This window comes from Heterocephalus glaber, unplaced genomic scaffold (assembly GCF_053883595.1).
Source record: "Heterocephalus glaber isolate CG9 unplaced genomic scaffold, H.glaber_assembly_v1.0 deba00001451, whole genome shotgun sequence".
Taxonomy (NCBI): Eukaryota; Metazoa; Chordata; class Mammalia; order Rodentia; family Bathyergidae; genus Heterocephalus; species Heterocephalus glaber.
Window position 1 is genome coordinate 3,825,645 of NW_028258301.1, and position 27,770 is coordinate 3,853,414.

A 27,770-nucleotide genomic window follows, 5' to 3' on the forward strand; every position below is an offset into this window, starting at 1 on the left:
GATATCTCTCAAAAGAAGAGTTACAGTGGCAGGGATTTACCTCAGTGGTTCCACCACCTGCCTTGCAAGTGCAAGGTCCTGAGTTCAATCCCCAGTACCCCCCCAAAAAAGAAGAGTTACAAATAGCCGCCAACAGGGACACGAAAAAATATTTAACTTCACTAATCATCATTGAAATGCTAATCAAAACCACAATGATATGTCACCTCAACACTGTAAGATTGGCTATTATCAGAAAGCCTAGGATAAAAGGTGCTGGCAAGAATGTGAAGAAAAGGAAATTCTTGCACACCACTGGTGAGAATGTAAATTAGCATACCCAATATGGAAAGTCATATAGAGAGTCCTCAAAACATTAAAAATAGAAGTATTATATGATCCTGAGATCCCACTACTAGATATACGACCAAAATAAATTAAATCTGTGTATCAAAGAGACATCTGCAGTCCCATGTTCATTGCAGCACTATTCACAATAGCCAAGAAATGGAAACAACCTAAGTTTATCAAATGAGGAATGGATAATGAAAGTGTGGAATGTATACATCATGGAGTACTATTCCGCCAAAAAAGGAAGGAAATTTTGTCATTTGCACTGACATGAATGTAACTGCAGATCATCATTATTTTTAATGAAATGAGATAGGCATAGAAAGACAAGTACCCATGATCCCACTTACATGGAATCTCAGAGGTGATCTCATAGAAGTTATGAGGAGAATCGTGGTTACTAAACACTGGGAAAATTAGGAAAGAGAAAGAAATAGGAAAATGTTGATTAATGAGTGCTGTTATAGTTAGATAGGATTAAGAAACTCTTGTGTGTTACTGCACATTAGTGTGACTCTAGATAGCAATAATGTACTGCAGATTTCAAGAAGCTAAAGAAGGGATTTTCAAAGTTTTTGCCATAAGGAAATGATAAGTTGAGGAAATAATATGTTTAACCTGATTTAAATATCACACAATATTTTGAATATTTGATGTTTTGAACATTAACTACATGGTAACTTGTTAATATATATGACTTTTATGTTTTGTGCAACAGTTAAAAATAAAGAGCATATCAGATCTTTTGGTCCTGATTGACTGTAAGTATATAGGATAATGTGCTAGCTATGCTTGGACTATCTGCTTTAGTATTTCAGCAATTTAATGCAGAATAGAACCTCATGTTATTTGTGATATTATTTTAAATAAAAGCCTACTTATAATGAATAACATTAATGGAACCCTGCTTGAGGATACATAGGTCATTAGTATACCTGTCTATGGATCAAGCTTAATAATATGAGAGCTACATAACTGTACTGTGTTATCTTGGTGACTCATATACCTGCTTCTGTAGATTGCACTGTGGTATATTTTCTTTGGCTCCGAGGGGCTGCATAAAAATATTCTTATGAATTTTGTTAATAAATTTACTGTAAAAGTGGTAACAGGCATTCATGAAATATGAGAAAAAATGTCAAGTTTCAGGATCAGGAAAACTTTTGAGTAATGGATTACGTATGTTTACCCCAAGGAACGGAGTTATTAATTTTTGTTTTGTGAACTCTAAGAATCACGATAGCTCATAGTTCTCTCCCTACTTTAGCTAGTGAAAACCTCAACTTTAAAACTTACCTCTCAAGTATGCACAGGGCCTTATGTTATGCATTGGTTTGTGCCAACCTTACTGCAAACTTTGTTTCTGTTTATTACCTTGATTTATTGTCTTTTTTTACTCTTGTGTTTATTTGTATTTTTATCATATACTTTTCTGGTAAGTCACCTCAAATTAACTTTTGACCTACAACTATAAACACATATACACACACACATCTGTGACATCATTTTTGGCTCATGAGCTCAAAGATCCAAGGAATTACCTAAATTATTCACCTTCTATCCAAATGTTTGATCTAAAGCAAATAGAATTTTTAATGTAAAAGTAGATATATTGGCTCAATTCTCTTTTTTTCTAAATTGAATCTTTGTGGTGTTTAGAAATAGAGAAAATGTCTAACAAGGGGCCAGATTTGGGAACTATTACCAGGTTAGACTTGTCTCATACCCAAAATTTTCCCTGAAAGCTGTATGTTCTAGAACTGTAGAAGATCTGTCAGATAACCTGAAATCCAACCTCCCCTATTTATTTGTTTGTTTGTTTATTTAAATTTTAGAATTTTAGTCAGAAAAACTTGATTCAAATTCTATTTCTCCAATTCAGAAGCAATGTAACATTGAACTTTTTGCTATCTCTCAAATACTTAATCCTTAAAAGATTGCTAATAGCTCTTATATCCCAAGATTACTATAAAAGTTAGAAACAAGGTAATGGGTGGGACACAAGGAAAATACCCATATTACTCATTGAATTTATTACTGTAATGACCACTGCTACTAGTCTTCCGTACCTTTGTATCTACTACCTGCCTTCTTTGGATGCCTTCATAACAATTCAAGATTCTTTTTTAAAAAATTAATTTTATTGGTAAATCGCCATTTAATTCATATATTCACTTCATGTTTTGTGCCAGGAACATCTGGGAACTTAATGCTCACCCTCAAGAAGATTACACTGTATTGGAGAGAAACAAAACTTCTGATGGTAGCAAATAAAAAAATTAAATTGGAGAGAGAGAGGGGGCGGAGAACTTCACTTACAGAATCAATATAAATTAAAAGATCAGGAAAGATTCCTTTGTGGTAGTGTTAACTGTGATAAGATCAGAAAGAGGAGAAAGAATTGGGCAAGAACATTCAAAAGAATAGCAAATGGAAAGGTTTTAAGGTGGAATGAACCTGGTTATTTCAAAAATAGAGTGAGGCTAGAGCAGAGCAAGAGAGAAAGAGCAATGTAAAATGAAGTAGAGGTTACATCATACTGATGAGTTTGGACTTCTCTTTTTGAGAGCAATGTAAAGGCATTGGGAGGTATTTAGCAGGTGTGGAAAAATGTTTGATTTTCACTTTTAAAAATATCTTCCCTAAACAAAATTCTACATCCATCTTCCCATGACTTTCCTTTGTGCTGAGAAATCCTTTTATCATACCTTCATCCTTTGTCAAGCTCTTAACCATTCATCTATCAGCACTCAATTCAAATGGGTGTGACTGCCAACCTTTCTCCCACTCAATGCATCCTTTCCCTGTGCTTTATTTGCAGGTGCACATACTTCCATAACAACACTCAGAACACTTCTTATTGTGGTCAAGATGCCTGTATCCCTTGCAAGACTGAAATTCTCAAGTATAGGGGAGGGATGGAAGGAGGATTGTGCTTTAGTCAACTCTGAATTTCCAGTATTCAGAAAGATACTAGCACAGAGAAGGTGCTGAGTATGTGATTTGCCTTTAACATTTCCATATGGAGTAGCTTTGACTGAGTCAGGAAATTGAAAACGAACTAAATTTCAAATTGAGGCTAGCCAGATGAGCATACATAGGAATGGTTAAAGGACTTTTGATCAGGCTGCATCTATAGGCTGTCATGTATCCAAAAAGACTTTTGATCAGCTAAGGCTTTGCTATTCCCATTAACATGAACACTGTTACACAAAAACAGTGTTATGACTGATTTTCAAGTAAATAGAAGTGCATTTTCTAAACCACAAAGAGTTAAATTCCCACTCTTTCCACCACCTTCCCTGAAATAAGGATTTACAATCCTGGAAATTCATCTTCAGCAAGCTAGAGGTCTTGGGCTAGACTGGGACTCATTTTTGAGAGATACCACATTATGTAAGGTCTTAGCCCAAGAAGACAGGAATCACTGCTAAATGTATTCTCCAAGTCAGTGATGTCTCTAGGAGTGATGCAAGCCATGCTCTTCAATAAATTTTCTATTAAGGCCTCTCCCCTTCCATTTGCCCTCTTGATCTCATCACTTTTGTGTTCACTCTACCAAATGGGATTTATTTTTTCTCCACTTTTTTCTCTCATTGCAGTAACTTATCAGCTTGCTGAACACTCTCAATCTTCTGCTTCAAGATAGAAGACCATTTAGGGAAAGGGGCCCGACCTCCCTAGCCCCTCTTCTGTCACAGCACCCTCTTTCCATATTTAGCCAAGGATTCACTCTAGAATTGTTCCGGAAAGGACTGAGCTTTGTTGCAAGAGCTTTTGCTGTGAAGATAGCTGCAGTTCAATATTTCTACCTAAAAAAGAAATTTTACCTCTTTCTTCTATTTTAGCTCACAGTTCATGGAAGAAGTCTCCTGGGTGAACCCTGACAAAATTACCTAGATTTTCTTTCCTTGGTGCCAATTTAGGTGAAGCAGAGGATGCAGATGCAAAGCAGGAGAAATAGCTTGGAAAGTAAAGCATATGTGATATATTTGCCTGTTTTCATTAGTTTGAACTTTAAACTCCACCCAATTCCCTGTAAATAAAATTAGGCTCCTCTTTAGACTTCAGGAGTTTGCCACATAAAACCTATGCTTTAGCTCCAAGGCTCAGTTTCTTTGATTACACTGTGTGCCTTCTCATCTCTGCTCCTGTGCACATATTCTGCCTCTGTCTGACAATCTTCCTTCCATTTGTATGAAACTGAATTTTATCATACTGTCAAGATTCAGTTTGAAGCTACTTTCTTCAGGGATCTTTCCTTGATCACCTCACCTATGTCTCCTGTGAACATCAAATTATTTAGTATGTCCACAGAGATAGGATAATGTTATTTTTATCCTAGAGTTGAAGCTTATGACTAGCTGCCACTAACTGTGATCTTAAGTAACATCTTTCAGTGGACATACCACATCTTCCCTACCACACTCTTATTTCTTATTCAACTCAAGAAGCAGTTGAACGTCTGAGCTATCCCTGCATAAAGGGAAAAGAGGCAGCTGCCTATGTGGTATGATTTGAGGGTATGACCTGAAAAATTTTCCTTACTGGCTTTTGATTAAAGCTTTGAAGAAAACATATGAAACTAAGAATATTATACTGAAATCCTTAGAGTCTAAACTTACAGACTTTGGAATCTTAGAATGTCAGTTCTAGAGAGAACCATTTATGATCAGTGTATTAGTTATTTTTGTCTCATTGCCGAGACAAAATACCCAACACCCAAAGTTAAAGGTTTATTTGACTTACAGTTTTCAGAGGTTTTCCTCTGTAATAGGCTGGCTCCAAGGCAGGGTGGCAACAGAACAACGGTTCATGGCAGACAGACAGTAGCAAAGCAACAAGAGCAACAGGAGGGGTGTAGTAAAGGAGAAACAGTTCATGGCGCCCTCGTGGTAGCAGAAGCAACAAGGTACCTTAACAGCAACTTTCTGCCCCTTTTATCCCACCCAGACTACTGGGATTAGGGCAGTGCCAAACCAATCACTCACATGTAGTGGTTTAGTAGTCACACAACCTTAATCCCAGCATCACACATTCCAGATTCAGCCTCCTCTGAAAAAGAAAGCCTCATCTCATCCGCATGAAGCTTTGGGGGGACATCTAAACACAAGCCATAACAATCAGTTAATTTATTTTTGCTTTGTTTTTCAGTTGAAGAAATTGCTTTCCAGAGAATGCAAAAACCATGTATGAAATTCAAAATTTTCTTTGTTACATTATTGTTCAACAACATAATTTCAATTATTTAAAATTAAATATGACTTATATTGGTGTTTTCATCATCTTCAGTTAACTTAGTGATATATAAGTATACAAGATGCAGTTTCTTTAGTTCCTAATGATAGAACTAAATGCTACTTAACTGAGGTCAATGGAAATACAATTGAAGAATACTGCGAACTCACAGAACCAATGAGATTAGGAGGGTGACAGTGAAGCAGAGTTTTAGCACCAGGGAAAGAAAGCCACTCAAATGGCCTGGTCAGAACAGAAGATAACACCAAACCTTTAATTACTGTATTTTCTTTCTGTTAAATATATTTTCATTCCTTGGAGGACTTATATGATTGTTCTAGATAGGAGCAAGTGCTTTTTAAAGAGATAGTGAGACCTTTTTCTGTGGTCCCAAGAAACTAACCCAATGAGGAAGGAGTCATTTAAACATGGGAATTCATCTACTATTGGGAGGAGGAAATATGTTAAGGAGTCAACATTTAATGCCCACTATAACAATAACCCTCATTCATGTAAAGGGATGTGGACAGTAATAATAGTTTCCAACTGTAACCCACTGGTATATGTCAGAAGCTTTATCTGTATTTATTATTAAATGCTTTTAATAAATATGTGAAGAAAAATAGTATCATTCTCATTTATAAATCATAAAATAGAAGGTAAAAGAAGATAAGTCACTTGCCCAAAGCTGTATAATTAAATGCCTATTAAAACCTAGATTTAAAGCAGTGTCTGTTTGCTATAAACCTGTATTATCACTTATGGTCTGAACTTTCATGCATGTAGATGAGATAATGCAAGACCTGGATCTAGCAAATGCCCTGTCCTGAAGAGACAAGAACAGCAGGGAAATATCAACGATACTTGCTGGTCCTTCTCCCTACAACAGTGTTCCCCCGAAATCCACTACTGCTTCACTTTATTCAAATATCACATCAGAAACATCTTTGACAATCCTGTATAATAAACCTGTCACACTCTACTTTCCATTCCCTTATGGTTTTTTACCTCATAGTACTTTGTTTCATACTCTAATTTTTATACATGAATTTATCTTTAGAATCAAGAATACTGCTTGATAAATATTTATTTGATGAATTAATGAACCAGAAATAGTTGGATGAACAGTTAGTTGTTGGCTCTACTTCTAACTCACAGTGTAGCTTTGGTCCAGTCATTTATCTCTCATTTATCTCTCTAGGTTTCAGTTACAAAAGTTTGAATAAGGAAAGTTTGAATAAGGTCAAGCCTAACCACATTTGCCCTGTTTCTTGCCATCCAAATTCTGCTTACCTGTTTGTTTGTTTTTACATATTGTGTTTCTCTTCCAGCTTTCTTTTGAAGACAATATTTTGTAGCTAGAAAGTGTTTGAAAGACATTGGACTAGAGGACTCCTCAAGTCGCATGAATCTACAAAAGTAGGCATGATGTATCTGTATAAAGTGTTAATATACTCCCAAATAGATTACAAAGAGAGTTTTCCAAAAGAAAATTGTAAGTTTCTTATCGAACAAGAAAGCTCCTCATCCCCTATATTTCTCTCCCTTTTTGGGGGGGGTACCAGGGATCGAACTCAGGACCTTGCACTTGCAAGGCAGGCAGAGGAACTATTGAGCTAAATCCCCAGCCCTAGCCCCTATATTTCTGATTCCCAAATTTCAGGAAGATGGTAGATGATCTGTAAAGTTCATTTACTCATTGCAATTATCAAAAGCTCTTTACTGAGTCCATTTTATTACCTTAATTAACATAATAACCCTGAAGAGTGAGAGGTTGTGAAATGCATGAATTCAGAGCTTCTAAGATTAATATGTCTACTGAAGTATGAAAGTTTTTCACATAAATTTTAACTGTGTGAAGATCAATGATGTAGAAAGAAAGCTGTATCATTCACAGGCAGATGACGGACATTGAGAAATTGATTTAGAGATTATTTTTCATGTGATGAAAGCAAAAGCATCAGACATGACTCCTTTGAACCCACATTTAAACCAGTTATTCAGTGAAGGAATGTCCTAATAGGGTATTATTGGTGTTCCCTTGGGAGCCACTGACCTTTGTGTAGTAACTCTTTACTCCAAAACATGAGTTACATGTTGTGTTTTATGTTTTTGTGCCCACTTCCCAGTTTCTTCAACTTTATTTTTTGCTACCTCTTCTCTTATTCACTCTTTCTCAATCAATCAATCAATTGAAAGTATTTATTTACTGTGTGTCATACTTGTGTTAGCCACTAGGGATTAATGTTGAACAAATAGAGATATTGACCCACTCTGCTAGAATAACGAAGAAAAATATTAAGCTATAATGAAGAATGATATTTCTGATTTTTTTTTTTTTTGGTACCGGGGATCGAACTCAGGACCTTGTGCTTGCGAGGCAGGCGCAGTGCCACTGTGCTAAATCCCCGGTCTATAATGAAGTATGATATATGTTCTCTAAGAGTTATACAGGGATCATGGGGCCAGAGGTGGGGTGAAGGTGGGTATAATCATTATAGGTGGGGGAAGGACTTGCCAGAGGAAGTGAAACCAAAAATAAGTAATGCTTGCCATATGAAGATTCTCTGGAGAGTGTATTAGTAAGTTGTATGGTTTGACAACACATCTCACCTGTAGCTATGTTTGGACTCTGTCCCATCTTGAAAACAATGAGTCTTTGTCAGGAAGATGAACACTCCTTCTATTCCCAGAACCTTTTCTCAGAATCACAACTAAAACCTGACCTAAATATTCTCCTACAAACATGATGAACCTTTGCTCTACCCTTACTTCGGTCTCCTGTGTCAATCTCATTCTCTAACCCCTCACTTATTCTGATCCTGATAAACTAATGCTTGCTGTTGAAATTTTGCAGCTGTCCCACTACTATAATAATTCTTCTGGCACCACTAGGTAAGATTTCCTTTCTCTATATCAGACATTCCCAGGGTTGTGCCATATCTTATTATTTGATATTCATTCATTCTTTGCCACACAAGCCCAAATCCCACAAGTCACAACCTATTATTCCTGTGTGTCCACAGGTCATCAAATTGTCATCACTATTCACATAGACCAGTGGCCTATCTTTCTTTTTTTCATCTTCTGGTTGAGACTGGCAACTAGAGGATATCAACTCAAGATATCATGCTGTTCTCTGTGTGTCTATGCCAGTCTTTCCTAACAGGGTAACATTCATTCTTGATATTCTTTATGAGGATAAGAAAATAATTTCTACATTTCCTGACTTGGAACCTGGTAAGTGCCTCACTTTTGCTAAGGAATCCTCTCCATCTCTTATTCTAATCACATCTTCATCCACTTGAGACTGTAATTGTACCTTCCACCCTGTAATTGTTCCTCCCAAGTTATGATGAGCATAACTTGTTACACATGCCCTCTGCCCCTCTAATTTTTCTTCTTGGTAGTCTTCCTTTGTCACTGACTCAGTTGTAGCTCCAAACTTACTGTCTCTCATCCCCTGTTCCACTGAGTTTAGAAACCAGGATTCTGAACAAGCTCATTTTTCTCATTGCTTTGTTTAAGCTCCCTGGTTTTCGGAAACCTGAATTTTAGGCCATTTCTTGGCTTCCTTGGTCACTGGAACTCCCAGGTTACTGGAATCTACTCTCATGATCTACTCCTCAGTCTTTCCAATAGGGACAGTATTTCAGTTCGCTCAGTGAACAAGTAATTCCTGTATGGGTCTTGAGGGTAGGTGTATGTGGGGCGTGGGGTTCAGAGAGATGATAAATCAGATGGTGGTCTCAGATGGTCCTATTTATCTACATTTCTTTGTCTGCCATTAAGCTCCTTCTTAACTTTGGCCCTACCAAGCCTGTAGTACTCTACTCAGTGAGAGCAAGGGAGCAGGCTGAAACCATTTTGTGCTGGGGAACATTATGATGAGCCTATGACTATTACCACCACTGATGAACCAGGCTAATTGCACAGACTGAAAGATCTCAGTGGCTCCTTACATGATAGGACTCAGTGATAATGAATCTCTCCTTAAAGTTTTTATTTGATGAAGTAGAAAAAGAATTAGAAAGAATCCAGAAACAGACTAGCATTATATAATATATGGGTCCCTATCACTATAGGAGGAAGGAAATCTTTACATGATTAGTGACCTTTTCACTTCTCTGAGAGAAGCGCTCTGTGAAAATTGGGAAACATTGAACTCATGGACCTTTTTAGAAGCCTCTCTGGCCCAAGACCCACCAATAACCGGTACTTCTAGGAATCCACTGGCCAACCACTTTGTCTCAAGCAGACAGCAATCTTACCTGCCTGGCATTTTCCCTCCACCAACATATATTTATTCACCAACATATATCCATTTATTTTACGGATATCTATTACTAGTCTACCATGTGTCATGCACTGTGTCAGATGCTAGATTATTCACAGACAAGCAAGAGACACATTCTATTCCTATACACATAGAAAACATAAGCTCATTAGACATGTAACTGTAAATAAGCAAGCATAATACACATACAACATACACATATAATACACAGGTAATGTTTTGAGGGAAAGGATTTGGTTGCTCTAAAGGAGACTAATGAAAGGGCCTGATTTAGGTGGTGATAGAGAACATTTGAGATTTTAAAAAAATAGGCAAAGCAAGTGGTGTGAAGAACAGGATGGATAAAAGGAAAAGTACTTAAAGGTGCCAAGTTCAACGCTGAAATTTGTGCATCTTAGGAACTAAAAACATCATATTAAAGATTTCTATTTCATTTCAGTGTGCTTGGAAATTGTGAAAAGTTTTAACCCAGGAAGTGCCAATCCAACCAAGTTTTGAAAAGGTTATATGGAGAAGGGAATGGAAAGGGGAGGAGTGGGAAAAAAAGAAGCTGGATTGGATGGGACTTTTTTCACTATACTTGTAAAAACATGGAAATGTAGACAAGTAGACAGTTGATTACTCTCCTTCTATATTGCTCTCTACACCAACTACTTCTCTACTGCCTCATGTGCCATCATCCTTACGTCCAGTAAATGATAGCTTTAAAAACAAAATCCTTACTGAGAGAGTATGTAAAGGTGCATATTTCCAATGATGAATGCCATTATATTGTACACCTAAAATGTACCAATAAAAGGATATACAAAAAAAAGAAAAACAAAATCCTTTTTATCTAAGAGATTTCACACAATCCTAAGGTGGCTGCAGGACATTATGTAGTAACAGTATTTTGTGCAGAGACACAGACAAAATAAGAGACAGCAAGAGCTTGGATTATAATTCAGCTTCTACCTCCATGTTCAGTGTTCTTTTGCTGAATTGTAAGAATCTAGGTTGGAGAAGATAAAGTAGATGATTTAGAACCCCTTGTAGCATGGAGTATTAGCTCTTCAGCTGCAACATACACAGCTAAAAAAGAGGAGAGGTTGCCTTCTGGGAATCTGGATTGGAGGAGATAGAATATGTATTTGATAGCTTCTCCTGGCATGAGGTGCCTCTCCTTGGAGTTTCTGGCTACAATGGCATTCTCCCAGCAGTCACTCATAGGTAGAAATATTGTTGCTGTCCATGACCAGAATATAATCAGTCTCAGTTCTTCCTTGGCTCTAAACCAGCCAAAGTAATTGGCTTTCATTTTAATGTTTTTAATGACTTGGAATTAATAGAAGCAGCTGCTGCTACAGTGTGTGGGTGTCCTTCTCCAGAAGGAATCAGTAAAAAATAAAATCCCTACATATAAAATAAACTGAAAAATAAACAATACAATATATAGGACAAAAAGGTTAATTCACGAAGGGAGCAGTATCATTTTGTTATCAAAACTCAGCTGGCAATATGTAGCACCATCTCTTCCCTCCAACCCCTAATGCCCATCAGCCCCTGATAAGATGATAATCTGATTAGACACCTAGGTATAAAAATGTGTTGTCTGTATCTGAGTATTCCCTCATTCTCTCTCCGCCTCCATGTGACTCACTAAGAAATTAGCTGTGACAAAGCATGGAGAAAGATAAGAATAGATGTGCTGGTGACAAGAGCACTATTATAACTATTTGGGAGAAGATAGTATTGGAATAAGAGTGGGTTCTGTTTGCTTAGAGAGGGTAGATTTATAGTATGGACATTCATGCCAGGTGCCTACCTGTGCCAGACACCATGGAGGAAAAGGAATGGGCCAATTGGCTCAAGACAGTTAATGCTCTCAATTGTTCCAGCCATACCTGGTCCAAAGGCCATGTGTTAGCAGGGGTGACATATGAGAGATTCAACTGCCCTCATGAAGGGAATAGAAATGAGGTCTTATTTTGGTTCTAAATATACCTGGGAAAGCAGATGATAGTTTGCTTTCTGTCCGTACCTAAATGAAGTAGAGGAAACAGGAAACTGGGTAATCACATGAATTTATGATTAGTTGCATGAATTTCAGGAAGAATTCCTGACAAAGATTTCAAAGAGAAATATCGTTTGACTTGGGCCTTACTTCTTTACATAGGGATGCACCATGTAGAAAGGCATGGGAAAGGCAATTACAGGCAGAAGGAATGCATTTTAATAGGCAATGCAGTTTATAAGAACAACATATATTTATGGTGTGACTTAAAATTTTACACAGAGGGATCACTATGTTTGTATATTGGTGTGGCTGAAATAATTTACTTACAAATATTTTCACTTAGCCAATTCATTAGCAGTTTTGACTATCTCATCTATGCAAAGTGCTGGAGTAACATGGTAGAACACTACATGGTCCTTGCCCTCAAGGAGAGCTCAATGTAATTGTGGAGAAAGACATATTGAGATTGATGCAGAGAAATAGGAGCTATAACAGGTACAGAAAGTTTTTTGAGAATTTGGTGAATATATGTACATATGCATGTGATATGTGTCTTTGTGTTCACACACACACACACACACAATTCTGTACACATAACTAAATCTGAGGATGAGAATTACAGTCCTTTCTCACAGAGGTGGAACTCCTCTTCCATTATTAGGATAGAAAATGGCTTGTTCTAAGAACTAGGTCAGCTTTTATTCTCTAGGTCCTCAGAGAACACATGCCAGAGCTTGGAATCTTCCTGGGTCACTGGCAGAATCAGGTGTTAGACCCTTTCTTTTCTATAGTCTTTTGGGGTGTCACGGACTTACTTCTCTTAAGAGTGATTCTTAACACTACCTTCATTTTCGTCATATTGTTGGGAAAATATAGGAATGACATCAGAGGCTTAGTGCGATGATTATAAAGTACTTACAGTGTCCTGGCACATAGTCAGTGCTATGTACACACATAGAAAATAGTGCTATAATAGTTATCATTGTTTTGTTATATTGTTTCTCTAGACTGTCTTATACCATCTGTGTTGAGTAGAATCAGAATGCTGCCTTGTCTAACCTAAAGTGAAGTAAATGAAGTTTCTTTATGGAATTCCTTAAACCTTCCCATGATGAACTCCCCTGTGAATCAAGGCTCTCTACTTTCTCTTCATATAAATGTTGAATATTTTATACTGAGCAAAAATCTGCCTTCCTGTGATATCTACAAATGATCTCCTGGGATGAGTCTTCTTTTCATTTTTTCATTGCTTTTTGTTTCTAAAAACAACTAAGTATTTTTGGAGAGCTCTCGGTATTATCACTAGTTCAGATGCAGGAGGTGACACATTTCCCCTCTTCAAGAAACCACCAACATGCTTTTTAAATAAATATCATTTACTTTTGTTCCTCTTTATTAAGAGACAAACCAGATGATAAAATTCATTTCTTTTTTATCAAAGTAGATAAAAATTGATGAATAGTAGAGAAAAATTGATGATGATGAATACTGAGACAAAATACCTGACACCCAAAGTTGAAGGCAGAAAGGTTTATTTAGCTCACAGTTTGTAGGGGTCTCAGTTCATAATCAGCTGACTCCAAGGCAAAGTGGCACACGGCAAAAGAGCAAGCTTTCATGACAGTGGAAGATAGCAAAAGCAACAAGGGGCCTTAACATCATCTTTCCACCTCTTTTTATCTTATCCAGATTGCTTAGGGTGGGTAACAATCACATCCTTAATCCTAGTGCCCTTGAGCCTAGCCTTGCACCTGAATTGATTCCAGCATCACACACCGTAGATCCAGCCACCTCTGAAAAAGCCCATCCTATGACCGCATGAGGCTTTGAGGGGACACCTAAACACAAGCCATAAGTATGTTTAAGGATATGTTAAAGGATAGGCAGTTATTTACATATTCATTGTTCATTGATTAATTCGTTCATGTTTTAAATAAACCTTTGTTAACAACCAACCATATTCCACATGTATGAGTAGTAGCTCACTAAGTAGGCAGATGACAGAGAAGGCAGACTGACTGGAGGAAAGATTAAGTACAAAGATGTGGAATTATGGCACACAGTTGTATGAAGGAGATGTGAGTAGTTGAATATGAATAAAGTACATGTTCAAGGAGGGAGAGATGGGTGTTGATGCCCAAATCACAGGAAGATCACAGGAAGCCTTGTGAATCAAACTGAAATGGGAAAATAGAAAGATGTTTAAAGGTATTTTTGCTAATGGGTACTGATGAGAGCACTGTGAGACCAGATTTTTCTAAGGTAGAAGGTAAGACTATATGTTGAATGCCGAAAGGAAAAGTGGCGAGGTACCATAAAGATTATAAGCACAGATTATGGACCCAGCTACATTGGCCTAGCTCTAATACAGACTCTGCTGCTCACTAACCATGTGACCTCAGGGTTTGTTTTTTTTAACCTCTCTGAGCTTTGATTTGTGTGTGTATGTGTCTGTGTTTGTGTGTTTATAAAAGGGACGTTCATAGTTTCTGGCTTACAAGGCTATTGTAATAATGTGTATAAAACATTTAATGCAATGCCTGACACGTAAGGAGAACATAATAAGAAAAAACTTCAGGGCATTTCAAATGAGAGAAAAGTTCTTCTCCCTAATCCCAGCCTCTTTCCCCAATTTTCCTTTACTCTTTGCATTACTTTAAAGTCCTGATGAATATGGCTTGCTAAGCCCTTGTCAAGTAGACTTCTGTTTATATCCTTGGTGGAGTCTGGAAAAGTCTAGGCCCTAAACAGCATCTCAGCTTCCCTCAGTGATTACCTCAGAGCCCATTAGCTCCACTCTGTCTGCTCACCAGTTCTACCCACACAGGAGAGGAGGTGGGACAGCTGCAGGCAGTAGCTGAATTCTCCTGATAGCATATAATCAAAACACTTAGACTTAAGTTGTTGAACTTGAGTAGAAGAGGAGAAAAGTAAGATGATTTAAGCGTGGGCTCTGACCAAATATACTGGTAAATGAAGAATTGAAGACAGTGTCATAATTTGAAGGACTTTGTGTTAGTTACTTTTCACTTATTGCTGAGACAAAATACTGACACCCAAAGTTAAAGGGGAAAGAGTTTATTTAGCCCAGTTTGTAGAGATTTCAGTTCATAATCTGGCTCCAAGGCAAGGTGGATGGCAGACAGGTATTGCAGAGGAAAATCAGCATGGCACAGACAAGCTAGCAAAAGCAACAAGGGACCTTAACAATGTCTTTTTCCCCCTTTTATCTCATCCAGACTACTGGGATTAGGGAGTGCCAAACCCATAACTCACATGTAGTGGTCTATAATTACACACCCTCAATCCCAGCATCACACACTCCAGGTTCAGTCACCTCTGAAAAAGAAAGCCCCACCTCATCTGCATGAGGCTTTGGGGGGACATCTAAACACAAGCCATAACAGGCCTTATGTAGGGATCGTTTGTGTAGGAAGACATGCTCACCTTCAGCACCAGGAGACTTGGACTCAGACCTCAGAGTCAGGGACTAAAGTGACTATCACAGACCACTGACTGGATAGATACCTCAAGGACAGTTTTATTGACATTCTTCCTAAATACACATCTGAACCCCTGACAGTAGCTTATTCCACCAACCTCACATGTTAGCCTCTTCAATAACATTGCAAATATAGAGCATCATATATTCTCTCTACCCATCATTTCTGCATTGGTCTTTGTTCTTTCTCTAATCCTAGCTTTACTACTCCCTTTTCTCTCCAAGCCTTTCTACTTTTTATTTTTTTCCTCTGGAATTCAGCTCCATGATTAATAATTTCACTCTTTTAGTCTACTAGTTCCTTTTCCTTTGGTTTTAACCAAACTATGCTTGATATATGATACTTAGATATTTGCTGTATAAAACAACCAAGTAAGATCTGCTTCTCTTGGAAGAAATTACTTCTGTTGCCCTCTCAGAAACTGCCTGTTCTTCTGCATTGCACTTGCAGAAGTGCCTTCTTGTTCCCCATAACCCTAGGCCATTGTATCTCCACCTCATCACTGGTAGTTCCATATGGAAAGGTGTAGGGAAGCAATCTCATTAAAAGAATGAATGCTGAGGAGATTTGTCTTAAAGCTATGTTAGCTTTATAAGATTATTATTTATGGTCAGCCACAGGGATCCTGGGAGTCACAGTCTTGTCCTCAGGTCTGTGTTTCTGTGAGGAAATGAGATAGGACCTGGGCTCAGTTAGGGCATGATGAGGGGCTGCCCTGGGGGGAGTGAGGAAGCCCCACCCTGATGGCATCCCAGAATAATCCAGGTTTGCCTCTGGTGCCCTTGTGTTCCCCAGGACATTATTCTCAGCACTCAAGTTTTGAAGGTAACCGGAAAGAATCCCACAAAGCCTAGTTTTTCCTGTAGTCAGCCTGGAGTTCCTGGAGAAGGTGGCTGTATATAAACTGCTCATAAATCTACTGAGTAGCTTTACAGGGGAGAACTCACAGAGGAGTTCCAGGAATCAGGTGGTGAAGGTCTTTCTGTGAGGTAGCATACCTAGGTCACACAAGAGAGGAGGCCCAGGAGTCAAGATCATCATGATGCCCTATGGCAGAGGAGCCAAGACAGCAAGATAGGGGGAGACCATCCCGCCCAAAGAAGTACAGTCATCATGAGTGTGCCAGTTCTCAAGGATGTGGAGGAGGAAGCAGCAGCCACTGCTTCCTCCTCATGCTCTTCCTCCTATACTGTAATCAGTGCCATACCAAGACAGGAGCTGGAGCTTTGGACACTAAGTTATCTTCAGAGTCCTGAGGTTATCCTCTCTTCTCCCACTGCCATGGCTTCTACTCAAAGGAGTCATTTCAGTGAGAGCTCCAAGACACGAAAAGCAGAGGGTTCAAGCCCTTCACAAGCCATGAACTTCCCTCAGATCCTGTGCAGTGTGCTCCTAAATGAGAAGTTGCATAACCTGGTGCCCTTTCTGCTCCGCAAGTACCAAAAGAAGGAGCAGACCAACGTGAAAGAAATGCTGCACATTTTGTCTCATGATTACTGTGAGCACTTCTTTCTGAACTTTAGGGAATTCCGTGACTCCATGTCTCTGGGCTTAGGTATTGAGATAAGGGGAGTGGTTCCCTCTGGGGACACCTATGTCCTTGTGCCCATCTTGGGCCTCACTTACAATGGCATACTGGATGATGATGAAAAGATCATTCCCAAAGTCGACCTCCTGATGTATATCCTGACTGTAATCTTCATAAATGGCAATAGTGTCAGTGTGGAAGAACTAAGGAAACATGTTAGAAGTTAGGAGACGTTAGTTCTGAGGGAACGAGTTGTTATTGGGGATCCCTGGAAATTTATCACAGAGGATTTGGTACTGGAACAGTACCTGATGTATAGGCAGGTTCCTAATAGTGGTCTTGCCAGCTATGAGTTCCTGTGGGGTCCAAGAGCCCACGCTGAAACCAGCAAGATGAAAGTTCTGGAGCATGTGGCCAAGCTTAACAAGACAGATCCCAGGTCTTACCCACATCTATATGCGTGGGCTTTGAGAGAGGAAAACGCTATAGTCAGGGTCCCTGAGAGGCAAGATGTGTGAAAGAAACAGGGGCAGGGAGTATTCTGCTACCTCTTCACTGGCTTAGTCCCCACCCCATGTGAAATGAGCGCCATTCTCAGTTTGTGTTTGTGGAGAGCAGGCAGTTTTCTAAGTAGTGAAGGACAAGAGAAGGGGGTAAAATACCATGCATAGCATCTTTCTGTCTCTTCTATTTGGGTTATTGGAAATGTCAGGGCTTTTCTTTATGGCTTTTTGAAGTATTGTTCTTTTTTTGGGGAGACTGAAGTAGCTTCCAAATTTATTTGAAAAATGGTATTGATCTCCCATATATTTTTAGTTTTGTGATGTTGATGTCTATGTTTTCTGATGGGAATGTGATTTTACGTGACACTGATCACAAATGGAATGGCTTTTCCATTTCAAATATAAGTCTTTCCTGTTTTATCATACAAACAGAAAAACTATTCAATTTATTTATGATAAAATGGGAGTGAAATAGGAATTTCCTTGAAAATTGAAAGTTTACATCAAGTTAGAGGGGCCCTAGAAAAAGTGATAAGGATAAAAATCAAATATTGGTTGCTTCTTATTTCTTTTCCCCTGTTGATCTATACTATTACGTTTATTGCATACCTGAAAAAAAAAATGATTATTATTTACATGTTTTTTTCTCAGTGGCTTGGGAGTGAGAAGTAAATAGATTCTATTGATGGGCCTAAGCACAACCCTAGAAGCCTTTGATAATAAAAGGAAGTTTTATATGCAAAGTCCTATTCCTTTGTGCTTATGCTGGGTATCTATCACCCTGTCCTTCTCCTCAGCACTTTCAGATTCTTGTCCATTGTAGATCCCATCGGCCACCACTTAAGCCACTTTTTCTAACATAATCAAATATTATACTATTCAATTAAATATAATGCAAACAAATATAGGGATAAGCGTCAATGCTATGCAATTTTTGCTCTTCCATATAAGTTCCACCCCCGACCCTGACGATTTGAATAACCTCAGAAAAACTCCAAGATAGAAACAAGATTCTGAAAAAAAAAAAGCCACTTATATGTTATAGTGTTTTTTGATCTATTACCTAGTCATTTTTTCAGGCTACTGTACCTGGAGCCAGTATCATTCTTACTGTTCTTGACTTCATCTTCTGTTTTCCTTCTCACACGTTTCTCCATGTACCCTGCACCCCTTTGCCTTCTCAACTTAATGCTAGGTCACTACAAGTGAACCTTACATCCTTCACCCACAGTGCCAACACTCCTCACAAGCTTCCAAAGCCTTAAGGATCTTCCAAACCAATCCATTGGCGAGGATGTATGAAGCAGTCAATAAGAAAGCACAAATTTCCGTAAAATGTGTAAGTTTAATAGGCCTAGAATTGGCAATGCAGGATCATAGAAAAGACACATTTTGAGATGAGTTTTTTAAGGATTAATAGGATTTAAATGTATACAAATGAAAGGCATTCTCTGCAAGGGATTGGTGTGAAAAGTTTGTATATCAGAAAGTGTGAGAGGATATAGTAGCTCTGTGAAGTGGGTAGGTGTAAATAAGTTATGGAATCTATGATTGCAACATTTTTCCTTTTCTCCTGTATGCATATCAGTGTTTCTTACTGGATAATGATCATACTGGCTTAACAAAATTGTGCACACAGCATATTTTAAAGCAGTATTTTCCCAAGTGCTTCTGTGGAAAATTAGTCTCATGGAATATTTTGTAGAAAAATAATAATAATTTAGAGAAATGTTGAATGTCTTTTTTCTTGCTTTGAATATTCACAGTACATGTTAGTTTATTTTAAAATATCTGATTTAGTCTGTACAAAAAAAGAAGAAAAAAAGAGGAAAATGAAAATCTAGCTGCCCTATGAAAAGTAGCCTCACCCAGTTATGTCCAAAATCACATTCCTTATTTCCCTTCAAGGAATCTTTAGCATCCATAACTATATTGGTTATTCATTTTTAATATTTTATTTACAGTTTTCCTATTAGGATATATAGCCTGTGAAGACTGAGACCTTGCCTATCATATTTACCATTGTACATCAAGAGCCAGTCATAATGTCTGGGTGTATAACAAGTGCTCCAAGTAAGGGTAAACAAATGTATAAAACTGGTTCATCTTTGTTTAACTTTGCATCTTCTAAAGAGTTGAAAAGGATAGAGCCAAATTTTAAACAAAGTGCATCATCATTCTTCCATTCCCATCACCTAGATTCCTTGATGTTGTCATTTTTCTCCTAGGCATTCATTCCTGTTTGTTACCTTTTGAGGCTTGAATTACTATCTGATATGCCCAAATTTCTTTGTTTGTATCTTTCAGGCAAAGGCTGCCACCTAAAAATGTTTACTACTATCGGTGCCCAGACCATAGGAAGAATTATGTGATGTCCTTTGCATTCTGTTTTGACCAAGAAGAAGATATTTACCAGTTTGCATACTGCTACCCATACACATACACTCGCTTCCAGCATTACCTTGACAGCCTGCAAAAGAGAAACATGGATTATTTCTTTCGGGAGCAGCTGGGCCAGAGTGTGGTAAGGCCAGCATCAAGTTTGGAAAGCCCATTTAGAAACAGGCAAATGTAGGCCCGGAGATTTGGCTCAGTGGTCCTGCTGCCTGCCTGGCAAGCTCAAGGTCCTGAGTTCGATCCCTGGTACCAAAGAAAAAAGAAAGAAATAGGCAAACTTAGGGTAGAGACTTAGCAATAGGTGTTTACAGAATGAAAATAGTGAATATTAGTGCATCGTAGATTATATATTCTGCAACTTTTAATAGTTCTATTATATTAAATAGTAATATAAATAGCTATATATAATTATAATTAGTGATTTCTTTAAATCATTGTTTTCATAGTGTGATTCATTGCTACTATGGGCACCAGAAAATAACAGATTAAGGTATGAGACAGATGGTGGTTGTTCTGAATGAAATTGATGTAGCTTGCTTACAAAATACAAAAGTTCTGGTGAATTTTAAAAACCATGAGAGAAAAGGAGACTTCTACTGGGTGTTACAAAAGGCATGAAGGCATTTTATGACTGTGAGATCAAGTATAAATGTATTTTCAGTGAATCTAACTTGCCTCCATACACGTTAGCAGGTGGTGTGCAAACAGGATTATGTTGACCACATTGTGTTCTATGTGTGACATCTATCAGTTTCCAACCCTTCTTTCCCTCTTGAGGTTTAGTTCTCTGGGTATGGAGATTTCATTTTTCCATTCCATATTAGTTTCCTGTTGTTGATATGATAAATTGCTGTAATCCTGGTGGCTTAAAATAACACAAATTTATTATCTTATAATTCCGGGGGAAGAAGTCAAATGTGTTTGTTTTACTGAGCTAATGTAATGGTATTAGAAGATCTGTATTCCTTTTAGAAGCTCCAGAACATTATTCATTTTCCTGCCTTTTCTGCCTTATAGAGGCTGCTTCTCTTCCTTGGTTTGTGGTTTCCTTCAATCTTAAAAGCCATCAATGACTGGTTGAGTTTTTCTCATGCTGCATTACCTTGATACTAACTTTCCTGCATTTCTCTTTCACTTATAAAGATTCTTACAGTTATGTTGGCTTCACCAAAATACTCCAAGATAATCTCTCATTGCAAGATCTTCAATTTAATCACATCTGTAAAGTACTTTTTGTCATGTAAACCACCTTATTTACAATTCCCAGGGATTAGAACTTGGACATCTTGGAGGAGGGTATGCACTATTTTATCTATCACTTCTCTGTTCCTCGCTCTTTCTCCTGCCCAAACTAGAAACTGAAATTATTCCTTTAATTGAATTCAGAAGTTTTTCCCTTTGTGTCAGCAGTAGTTTGGTTGGTTGCTAGTAAATAAGCAGATGAAAATTTAGTTTTACGTTTCACTAAGAAGTGTATATTGTACCCCTAAAGCAGACATATTTAACAGTCTCTACAGATTCCAAGGAAAGATACTGGTAGAATTGGCAGAAGATGCTTACTAGGGCATCTGAAATGTGTTGGTGAAGAAATGGACTTTTCATAGGATTGTGAGTTCCACACAGAAGACAGTCCCACTTCTAAATAAGTATAGAATACCTAGAAAAAGAGAGACATAAAGAGGACATGTATATGGCTGAGGTACCTGACAGCCAAATTTAGTCATAATGACGTTCTTTTTGGCTAAGATAGGACAATTCCTGGTTACCAGTGCATTTGATAGGGCTTGTGTCTAATATAATTGCTTAATCTTTACTCCAGTTTTCAGGGAGAATAATTACAAATCAGAAGGCTAAGAATTCCAACATGGAGATCTGAGGGAAATTAGGCACGAAGCAAGATTTTTAATTTAGAGGGCTAGAATTATTAATCAACGTGGTCATAGCTAGTTACATTATCATACTGGTTGCATCATCCAAAAGTGCATTTTATTTTGTTACTCATCAGCAGCCCCTTCTAATCCCACCAAACAAAACTCCTTTGAACATGCACTAAAACCATCATCTGACATTCAAAGATAAAAAAACCAAGGGAAAGATATTTTTTGGTTTTATTGTCTTAATAAAATAATAAGTATAATTTATGAGGTAAAATTTATAATTTAATTAGGTATAATTTATGTACCATAACATTCACACATTGTCTATGATGTTTAACAAATTTAGAGTTGTACAGCTATGACCACAGTCTAGGTTTAGAACATTTCCATCACCACCAATAGTTTCCTTAATAATCCCTACCTCTACACCCACTCCTAGGTCTCTACTGATTTGTTTCTTGGTAATATGAAATTTATTTTTCTGAATATTTCAAAAAAGTGGAATCATATAATTATCTTTGTGCCTTCTATCTTTTTCACTTAGCATTGTATTTTTGACATTCATCATGTTGTAACATATATCAGTAGTCCATCCATTTTAGTGCTGAATAGCAGTCCAATGAAAGGCTATATCACATTTTGCTCATCCATTCTCCCCTTTACGGATATTTTGTTTGTTTTCATTTTGAAGCTATTATGAATAATGCTGTTATGAACATTCACTTACCTAACTTAGAGTGGAGATACAATTACATTTTTTCTGGGTAGATTTCTAAGAGTAGAATCATTAGGTCATATAGAAAGTTTATGTTCAACATTAAAAAAACCAACCACTGCAGTGTCATTTTATATCTTTATCAGCAATGTAGGAGGCATTATAGACGCTTGCCAACCTTGAAACTGTATTCTATTTATTATAACCATTTTAGTGGTTTATATGTAGTGATATCCCCTTCCTTTCCCTACACCTTCCCCTATCTCTTGAACCTTTTCTCCCATATTTTTGTACATGTTTGTGGTATATAATGATCACATTCCTTGTAGGAAATTGGCACAGCACATCCCATTTCACTTTTTTTTTTTTTTTTTTTGGTACCGGGGATTGAACTCAGGTCCTTGCGCTTGTGCAGCTGGTGACGAAACCACTGAGCTAAATCCCCGGCCCCCATTTCACTTTTTTATCACATTTCCTTTCCTTCCCACCCCACCATCTCTTGGTTCCCATCCCATATGATAAAGATTTATTGCTATTTCCTATTGTCCTATCTCTTATTTTGCTCTTTGTTTATATATTGGGTTTCCTATGTAAGAGAAACGGTGCAATATTTAAGCTTATGCATCTGATTTATTTCACTTAAAGTGGTCTCAAGGTGCATCCGTTTTCTTACAAGTAAGTCAAGTTTATCCTTATTTATGGCAGAGTTGTACTCCATTGTGTAGAAATACCACATTTTCTTTATCCAAGGAGTAAATCCATTCATCTGTTGATGGACACATAGGCCACTTTTAAGATTTAGCGATTATAAATTGTGTTGCTATAAACATGGCTCTACATCTATTACTGTAATATGATATCTTTAACTTTCTCAGGAAAAGACCTAGAAGTGGAATAGCTAAGTTGAATGGAATTTCTAGTTTTTCTTTTTGAAGAATTTCCATACTGATTTGCATAGTAATTGTACTAGTTTACAATCCCACCAACAGGGTGGAATGTCCCTTTTTCCCTGCAGCCTTGCCAGTGTTTGTTATTAGATGAATTCTTGATAATACTCATTCTTTCTGGAGTAAGATGGAATCTCAGTGTTTTTTCAATTGGCATATCTTGGATGGCCAGCAGTCTTGAATATTTTTCCATGTATTTATTGATCATTTGTATTTTTTCTACAAAGAAGTGTCTATCCATTTCAGTTGCCCATTTTTTATTCAGTCTTTGGAGGGAGTCTTTATGTGTTTTAGATATTAGTCCTTTGTCCAAGAAATAGCTAGCAAAATTTTGCCCACTCTAGATTGTCTCTACACTCCGTTGGTTGCTTCTTTATTACATAAAAGATTTTTAATTTGATATGATATCATTTGATGGTTCTTGGTATTATTTCTTGTGCAATTGGGGTTCTATTCAGAAATTCCTAGTTTATGCATATGACTTCAAAAGTTTTACCTATTTTCCCTAAGCAGTTTAAGAGTATCTGTTGTAATATTTACATCTTTGATCCGTTTTGATTTACATTTAGTACATAGAGAGAGAGATGTGTCTATATATGTGTCTATCTTCTGCATGTAGATAGCCAGTTTTTCCAGCAACTTTTATAAAAGATGCTATCTTTCCTCCAGCTAAAGTTTGTGGTCTGTCAAAGACCAGGTAGATTAGTATGCATGGAGTTGTTTCTGCATCCTCTATACTGCTCCATTTCTACACAAGACTGTTTCTTTGCTAATATTGTGCTGTTTTTATCACTGTAACTTTGTAGTATACTTAATCTAGGATTGTGATGCCTCCTTCCTTTTTCTTGTTGCCCAGGTTTGTTTGTGCCATACTAAAATCTATCATATATACACATATGTATATGCATATACATATGTACATGTATATACATGGATGTATAGGTGTGTATATATACACATGTACCAAAAGCTTTAAATTGTACACTTGAAATATATTACTTATATCATATGTAAAATATGTTTCAATGAAGTTGAAAAAAATCTCTCATTCCCTGAACAAGTATCAAATATGAAACTCTTAACAAGATTTTATTAATCAGTCTAGAAATTACAGAAAGCGAAGTTGAATATTAAAATGATAAATCCAAGGACTCAAAGGCCCACTTTTTTCATTAAATATTTTTGTACTATAAATACAATGTTCATAGTTTAATGGGTTTTTTTAATAAATGGAGTATGTCTACAATGAGGGCAGATGATTGTTAGAGCCATAATTCCTTCTTGGGCTCTTTGGGTATAGTCATACTTCATCACTTCTTCTGAAGCCACATTTCTATTTTGTTGAATCAGAAGGTATTAACAAAATATAACAAAGTCATTTCTTTTGTTTGTACCGGGGATCAAACTCAGGTCCTTCCTCTTGTGAGGCAGGCGCCAGAATCACTGAGCTACATCCCTGGCCCCCAAAGTCATTTCTTTTATATGTGGGAGAATGCCAAAGTCCAAAAGAATCTTAAATTCTTCTAGTCCTAGACTTTTAAAATTGTACTTCCTTATATTTCCAAAGATGAACAGTGCCTTAGAGGGAAGGAGGGGAAGGAGGACCTCTGAGAATTCAGGGCTCTGATCTCTCTTGTTCTCTCCCACATACACCACAGCAACCCCTGCTTACTGGCTTCCCCATAGAATTAGTTTGAATGACACCTAACTACTAACAATTTTTGCAAACATTTATCTTTTCTTGTACAGTTGGAGACAATGAAGCCAAGAGGGTGGAGGTGACTTTCCTAAGCCTCCCTGTGAGTTAATGGGACAGATATGGTTGGAAGTACAGCTGCTGACTCCTAGATTAGTCTCTTTGCACTGCAACCCACTCCTCTAACTTTCAGAGGCATTTGTGAAGTTTGCTTGTTTATGTATCTGCTCTTTCTGCACTCATAATATTGTATCTCCTTTATCAAACTCTAAGCTCTCTGAAGTTACACAGTTTGCCATATAAAAATGAAAACCCTAACTCTAACCCTAAGTACCCTAACCCTAAGTACTCCAGTTATGGAGTACTTATTACATGCCAAGAACTATTCTAGGTTTTTTACTATCTCATTTAATCCTACAAACATGAAACTGGCAGTATTATTCACATTTTGCAGATGAAGAAATTGAGGAACAAGTAGTTAAATAATTTATTCCACTTTACACTACTAATAAATGGCAATACCTACATGAAAAAAAAGGGGGGGTAGGTGCTTGGTAAGGACCTAGAAAGGAAGTATAGGGAAATGCAACTCTCACTGAGGAATCAGAAAAAAACAATTTAGGGAAGCTAATATTTGAACTCTATCTTAGAGGACATAATGTATGAAAAGATGGCATTTAGAGGCTATAGGAGAGGATTCAGACTGGAAAAATTTCTAGAAGGTTAAAGAATCCTCCCTGTCATATTAAACATTGACTTAACACTATAGAGGAGAATATTTAAGGGTAATAGAAAAAAAAGTTCTGGGACTATTGAGGGAAATAGTTTGGGGGTGGCAGAAGCTAATAATAGGTCCCAGAATAAGTCCTAAATGCTGTTGTTTAGAGTTCCCTTGAGGATTATGCATCAATTCAAAATGTAAAGACAAATGAGTAAAAATTCCTGGAATCAAAATCATTCACCAGCTAGTTCTGACATTATCTTTTGGCCACTCCTAAAAAACAAAAATATTACAAAAACCAGGAATCAAAATCTCAGAAAAGAAAGGATGGGTGGGTGACTCCTTAAAGTCTCAGGAAAGGGCTGGGGATTTAATTCGGTGGCACTGCGCCTGCCTCACAAGCGCAAGGTCCTGAGTTTGACCCTGGTACCACAAAAAAGACTCAGGAAAAAGAAAATAGAATCAGCCATAAGTACTTTCTATCCATTTACTAACAAAAATTCTTGCTTCTAGGAGGATAAATGGTAAATTGATAAATGAACTGAACATTTTCTTAGAATCCTATTAGTGTTCTATTTTAGTATTTGAAAAAAAACACCTAGCTTACTAGCTACAACTTTTGGCCTTTTCGTATTTATTTGACTTGTATGAGATTTCAGAAAGGTCAAATTTAAAAATTTGTTTTATTAATACGGATTTGCAGTACATAATGATTACATTCAACATGGGCAGTCAGTATGCGTACATAACACATTTTAATTCTCTTTACGTCCCCTATTCCTCCTCTTCCCTCCATCTCTTAGTCTTCCTCTCATTTGCAAAAGAACTGTCTCCATGTTTCCTATTATCTATCTTTTATTTGGTCTTTATTTTTGTTTTGGGTTTCTCATATAAGAGAAGTCATGCAAGAAAGGTAGAATTTTAAAGCTACTTGTAAACATGATTTTTTTTTAATTCTTTTATTGGTACATTGTAAGTATACAACACAATTACATTTCTCAATGGGAATTGTACCTTTACATAATGCATCTTGGTTCTTATTTTTTCCCCATTCCTAGCCCTCCCTTCACACCCTCCACCCTTCGCTATTTACAAAGACTTTATTTCCATTTTTTCCATTTCTCATCATGTTTTCCTTTCCCTTCTTTCCTTTCCCCTGCCCCTCCCACTACTCCTACCCCTTTGGACCTTTTCTTCCTATTTTACATTATCGATTATTCATTCTAATAACTGGTGCATTTTAGGTATACAATATAATGACATTCATCATTGGAAATTTGCACCTTTACATAGTCTCTCTTGGTTCTTATTTTTCACCCTTGCCCAGCCCTCCCTTCAACCCCTCCAGTCCTCCCTATTTACAAAGATTTTGTTCCTATTTTTCCATTTTCTCATATTAATCCCATTCCCTTCTATCCTTTCCCCTAGCCCTCCCACTTCCTTCCCCTTTGCCCCTTTTCTTCCTATTTCACATTACCTATTATACATTTAGTCCTTATTTACACTTTCAGTTTCTCACACCAGAGAAACTATTCGATATTTATACATGTGTCTCCTATTTATTTCACTTGAGAGTATCTCCTAATGTGCATCCATTTAGCTATAAATGTCTCTAATTTCTCATTTTTTATGGCTGAGTAGTACTCCATTTTATAAAAAAACCACATTTTCTTTATCCAGTCTCCAGTTGATGGGCGTTTGGGCTGTTTCCAAGTTTTAGCTATTACAAACTGTGCTGCTATGAACATGGGTGCACATATATCACTGTGGTATGATTCTTTTAATTGTTTGGGGAAGATCCCCAGCAGTGGAATAGCAGGGTCAAATGGGACTTCCAGTCCTAGTTCTTTGAGGTATCTCCATACTGATTTCCACAGTAGTTGCACCAGTCTACACTCCCAACAGCAGTGGAGCAGGGATCCTCTTTCCCCACTGCCCTGCCAGAATTTGTTATTGGTTGATTTCATGATAGCAGCCATTCTTTCTGGAGTGAGGTGGAATCTCAGTGTTGTTTTCATTTGC

The 27,770-nt window shown here is 37.3% G+C and overlaps 1 protein-coding gene across 8 annotated transcripts in view; it reads left to right on the plus strand.

Moving 5' to 3' along the window:
* Positions 1 to 27,770, plus strand: part of LOC101710436 (AGBL carboxypeptidase 4) — a 1,386,524-nt gene that overhangs the window by 808,796 nt on the left and 549,958 nt on the right. For all 8 annotated transcript variants that reach the window (XM_087214859.1, XM_021247946.2, XM_021247945.2 and 5 more), the window contains one exon: positions 19,703 to 19,919. In XM_087214859.1, coding sequence (XP_087070985.1) covers positions 19,703 to 19,919 — 217 coding nt within the window. The remainder of the gene's footprint in view (positions 1 to 19,702; positions 19,920 to 27,770) is intronic.